At 38.1% G+C, this 5,576-nt stretch overlaps 1 protein-coding gene across 1 annotated transcript; it reads right to left on the bottom strand.

The window, feature by feature from the left end:
- Positions 1–439: 439 nt before the first annotated feature.
- Positions 440–5,125, bottom strand: LOC134825164 (cullin-3-B-like). Its single transcript, XM_063837314.1, has 9 exons — positions 5,070–5,125; positions 4,056–4,143; positions 3,650–3,797; positions 3,122–3,327; positions 2,724–2,819; positions 2,227–2,380; positions 1,850–1,995; positions 1,144–1,250; positions 440–978 (listed from the first exon to the last, which is right to left on the bottom strand). Exons 2-9 carry the CDS (start codon positions 4,071–4,073, stop codon positions 954–956), a joined length of 900 nt encoding a protein of 299 aa, XP_063693384.1. The 5' UTR covers positions 4,074–4,143; positions 5,070–5,125; the 3' UTR covers positions 440–953.
- Positions 5,126–5,576: the final 451 nt, after the last annotated feature.

Genomic DNA, 5,576 nt, shown 5'->3' with positions numbered 1-5,576 from the left:
TAAAAGTTTGCAAGAAACGTTTCCATGCTCAACATGTCCAATGTCCATACGGTACACAAAAAACGACAATTGTCACGTGGTGTGACGTCATGACGCGTGGCGTGACGTCATGACACGTGGTGTGATTGTCGTAGGTTCTAAACTAGATTTTGTGACACTAGGAGTGTTTCTGTTAAAGTCGTTACTTAAATATAAACACGATATATAAAAAGTCGCCGCCAAATTGTTCTCTTCTCGTCATGACACGTGGTGTGACGTCATGACAAATTGTTTTCCCACTGCTCGTCATGTCACTATCAAGTTTAAAACGGGAAATAAACTCAAATTCTCCTCAACAAGATGTAACCAGCGAAAACTAAACGTATTTACAGTTCAAAGTACAGCTTATCATTTTCAAAAATAACCCGTAAACTTTAACCACAAATTACTATAACCTAAATATTATCTCTCCTCTCTAAAGAAATATTATCTGACAGTAAACCCTCTACAACCGAGATGTTGCGCAGTTGTCACGGTAACACCCCATGTAGTCGATGCGCGGCGTAAGTGTGCTTTACACAATTGCACGTGCAACGAAAGCGCGCCTCAACAATGAAAGTGCAACCTCGGAATTTCAAATCTATAATAGTTTTAATCTTTTCTTTCTCAATAAAAGCTCTTCACTTTCACACATCTCAAATATATAATCGTACCAACTAATTAATACCAATTTACAATAATTGATAGTAATCAATTAATATAACATTCACAGTATTGTCGACCTGTTTACACGAAATCCTAGACTATAATCTCTGGCCATCTTTCAGCTAATTGGGCAATTAACTGATTAGCAATTAGCTAATTAGCAATTAGCTGATTGGTCCATCAAAGTTGAAACATTTATTCTCCAGGCAAACTGAGAGATCGCTGGCGAAAGAAAACTGTTCTTTTTGTACGACAAAGTTAGAGCCACTTCAAGCTAGATACATGTATACTTTCCTGAAATTTAACAGTTAGATAAGGCGGTGCTAGAAGAAATAAATTATTCGTTGTAATTATTTTCATGTGAGTGAATGACGAGCCTGCTATATTTGTCTATTGAGAGGTTGTAACCATGGTAACCAGAGGTGTAAGATTTGCATTGAACTAATCACAAAACCAAACCTGTCGTTGGGCGATCTGACGAGATATTCTCGCTCGATGAGGCTCTCTATTCGCTTCTTGATAGCAGATGGGGAGGGCATGAAGCGGGACTTCAGTAAACCAGTAACCTGAGGATATATCAGTGTTAGAAGATCACATGAGTGACGTCACACACCCTCTCACGTGACGCCACACACCCTCTCACGTGACGTCACTCACCCTCTCACGTGACGTCACACACCCTCTCTCACGTGACGTCACACACCCTCTCTCACGTGACGCCACACACCCTCTCACGTGACGTCACACACCCTCTCACGTGACGTCACACACCCTCTCACGTGACGTCACACACCCTCTCACGTGACGTCACACACCCTCTCACGTGACGTCACACACCCTCTCACGTGACGTCACACACCCTCTCACGTGACGTCACACACCCTCCCACGTGACGTCACACACCCTCTCACGTGACGTCACACACTCTCTGTTACGTGACGTCACACACCCTCTCACGTGACGTCACACACCCTCTCACGTGACGTCACACACCCTCTCACGTGACGTCACATACCCCGTGACGTCACACACCACGTGACGTCACACACCCTCTCACGTGACGTTACACTCTCCCTGGCCCTCGTCACAGTTCCTATATACTAAGTACTAACCTTAGCTGCCAGAACATTATGTTATCCAAACCTCAAAACCTCAGCTATCTTACCTCAGCTATGAGCACGTTGTGCTCCTGTTCCTTCCTCGCCTTCATTATCCTCACTATCGCGGCCTCTATCTCGTGTTTTCTGTCATCATCCACCCGCTGCCTCGTCTCCTGGCGCTCAGGGTCTGTCTCCGATTTAGACGCTATCGCTGAAACGTTTAGCCGTCATTTACAGTTTCATGAGTTTATTATCACTAGATTATTCTATTATATATATATATATAATGAGTTAAATCTAATATATATATATATATATATTATATTAGTCGAGCTGAAGTTTCTGTTACCGTTCTGGAATTCGTAATAAGGAGATTTACATCACGGTAATTGTACAAATAAGGATGTGAGATTTGACAAATACAATAAGAAAAGGAAAATACCAGTTTGAATCTTGACGCGAATGAGTTTCGAGGAGAACTGATCGTTTATAGTAAACTCGTCTGTAGAAGCAATCTCCTTCGTTTTAGGGTTCTTCTGTAAAACTCGCTGCTGTATTCTTCCTACTGCAAGAGAGAGGAGGGCTCGCTTCAACTCCTGAAATGAGGACAGTTCAACGTGTGACGTCACACTTTAACACGTGACGTCACACTTTAACACGTGACGTCACACTTTGACACGTGACGTCACACTTTGACACGTGACGTCACACTTTGACACATAACCTTGTGACGATCGAATTATACTTATAGAAATCATAACTTCAGAATTATGATATCAACATACAAATGTTAAGTTATCTACAATAATCTACAATAATCTACAATAATCTACAATAAACTACAATAATCTACAATAATCTACAATACAATGATCTACAATAATCTATAATAATCTACAATAATCTACAATAAACTACAATAATCTACAATGATCTAACCTTTTCTGGGATGTTTGACTCTGTTTCTATGTCCTTGTACGTATAGGACTGTTGTCTGTTGAACAACATTAGAATACACATCTGATATGTTGACACCTGAGATAATTACATAATTACATAATTATATAATTACATAATTAGATTCAGATATCGAACGGAATGTTGCAAATATCATAGAACAGATCGTTTTTGGTTATTTTACATGAGATCGAGAGGAAATATTGGACAACATGGTAACGTGGTTACTCGGTCTTCAGCTTTAGATGCTATTAGAGGGGGGGGGGGGGGGGGGGGGGTGCACTACTATCATATTATACATAGAATTAGCGGGGCTACGAGCAAACTAAAGCTAGCAAACTTGCTAGGTTGCTAGGAAACTAGGTTGCTAGGTAACTGACCTGTAAAATGTGACGTTTAGGAGACACTACATCGTCCTTCTTCTGATAGAATATCGCATTAATATCAGCCTGTCCCAAGTGAGGCTGCAAGTTTAACTGTCTGCCGCTGTGGTCCTTTAGGTAGAAGGTCTTGAAACGCTCAAACGCTATTTCAGCTTCTTTGGGAAGTTTTGATGTGACCTTGCAGGGGGAGATAGGCCAGTAACCTGGGAAATAAAATGATGGTTTAATAGTCACCACGTGTTATGACGTCACACCACGTGTTATGACATCACACCACGTGTTATGACGTCACACCACGGGGAGATAGGCCAGTAACCTGGGAAATAAAATAATGGTTTAAATTCGGAGATTATTATTCAGCTTTTTGATATTTTATCCAGAACTGGTTAACATTATTACTTTGTGAGACAACACAATTAAAGAAGTTCGGGAATTTCTTGTATTGGTAAATCTAAAACATTACGTGATGATCAAATTTTCTAAATTAAACGACGAATTAATTAATAAGCCAATTAGCAGTCTCACCAGTAGTGAGAACCCTGACATTAAGATCAATAGAGAGGGGAGGCATGTCTTTAGTGACTTCCCTGAACTTCTCATTGACAGAGTTAGAGATGCTCATGTCCTTAAACATTCCCTCCAGTTTACACGTGAACTGGCAACCACACTCCGTCTGGAGGTTTGTAGCTTAATTAATTAATTAATTAATTAATCAATTAATTAATAGCTTACACAGGAGTAATCCTTCACAGGAGTAATCCTTCAACTTGATAATTGAGCAATGTATTAAAATTAGTTAATTACATGTTGTATTGAGCGCGCGGGTGATTTTAGGAGTGAAATTGTTCACATTTTAAGTTGCCACATTCAAGTAACATTTTGTGAAGGGCAAGTGACACTTGACAGTTGTATAATGGTATAACATAATTACCTTCAGTTTTGATATCATATTCTTTTCAGCATCGTCAGAAACGGAGCGGTGATTGAGCAGACGTTTTGCTAAGTGTTGTTTGTAATACCTGAGATTAAGGGCCTTGTTATCACCTTTAATGTCTTTTTAGTTATGTTAATTTATCTTTAATGTCTTTTTAGTTATGTTAATTAATGTAATTTAATCAATTAGAGCGTAAAATAACTTTATCTTCACGATCAGGTTACTGAACCCCAGTTGACTGAACTAAGTGATAAATTAGTTTATTAATGGATTATTTAGTAGTATTGGGGGGGGGGGGGGGGGGGGGGCCAACCATATTAAAGTATATTAAAATGTAGGATTTTTCCCGATTTTGACCCGGGGATATACTTTAATATACTTTAATATACTTTAATATACTTTAATATATCCCTATCTCCTTGGAGGCCTACATCAAAAATTGTTGCCCAAAATAAGCTTGAAATGCAATTCTTTATCGATTCCAAAAAGTTCTTGAAAAAATATTGAAAAACTGATGGAGTTATTTCAATTTTAATGAAGTCATTTTGGCTGGTATTCCGAACCGAGATATTATGTGCAATTTTCCCAATTTTGTTCATGGAGGTCTTTTTACTTAGTATCCACTATATTCAACAAACACTGAGTTATATCTTTCACATAGAGTTAGTCTCATTAAAAAATATTGAAATTTTATCGAATTTGGGCAAAAGCGAATTTGGGCAAAAGCGTATGTCCAAATATGGGCATATTTTTTAAAGCTCATAGCTCAGCCAATTTTTGACCAATCTGGACGGAAATTCATGTACTAGTCCTAAAACAGGCTTATCTTGCGAATCTGAGTGAAAAATATAGTTCATCATGTAAATCTTAACGAAGAATATAAATCTTCTAATTGTAGGTATATTAAAGTATATTAAAATGTAGGATTTTTTCCGATTTTGACCCGGGGATATACTTTAATATACTTTAATATGGTTGGCCCCCCCCCCCCCCCCCCAGTATTTTACCCACCTCTCGAACCACGTCCTTGTCAACGAGGAATTTAAACAAAAACTATACTCTGGTCCAACACCCTCTCGATATCTTGCTCTGACAACTGAAAACGGGATTAAGTTAATTAACAACACCCTCTCGATATCTTGCTCTGACAACTGAAAACGGGATTAAGTTAATTAATTTTATAGGAAACAACACCCTCTCGATATCTTGCTCTGACAACTGAAAACGGGATTAAGTTAATTAATTTTATAGGAACAACACCCTCTCAATATCTTGCTCTGACAACTGAAAACGGGATTAAGTTAATTAATTTTATAGGAAACAATTATACAGGAGACAATTAATTAGATACAGCATTTTAAAACCACACAAGTGCAGTTTTCTTATTCGAGATTTAGTTTAATTACATTTTTTAATTAAATTAAATTAAATTAATTGAATTAAGTTTCTAAGACTCACCCCTTTAGTTCCTTTCTTTAATTTATCGTCAATAAATAGTGATAAGTATTCTGGAGATTT

Source organism: Bolinopsis microptera, chromosome 13 (assembly GCF_026151205.1).
Source record: "Bolinopsis microptera isolate Bmic1 chromosome 13, MBARI_Bmic_1.0, whole genome shotgun sequence".
Lineage (NCBI taxonomy): Eukaryota > Metazoa > Ctenophora > Tentaculata > Lobata > Bolinopsidae > Bolinopsis > Bolinopsis microptera.
This window is presented reverse-complemented; position numbering and strand designations above follow the sequence as displayed.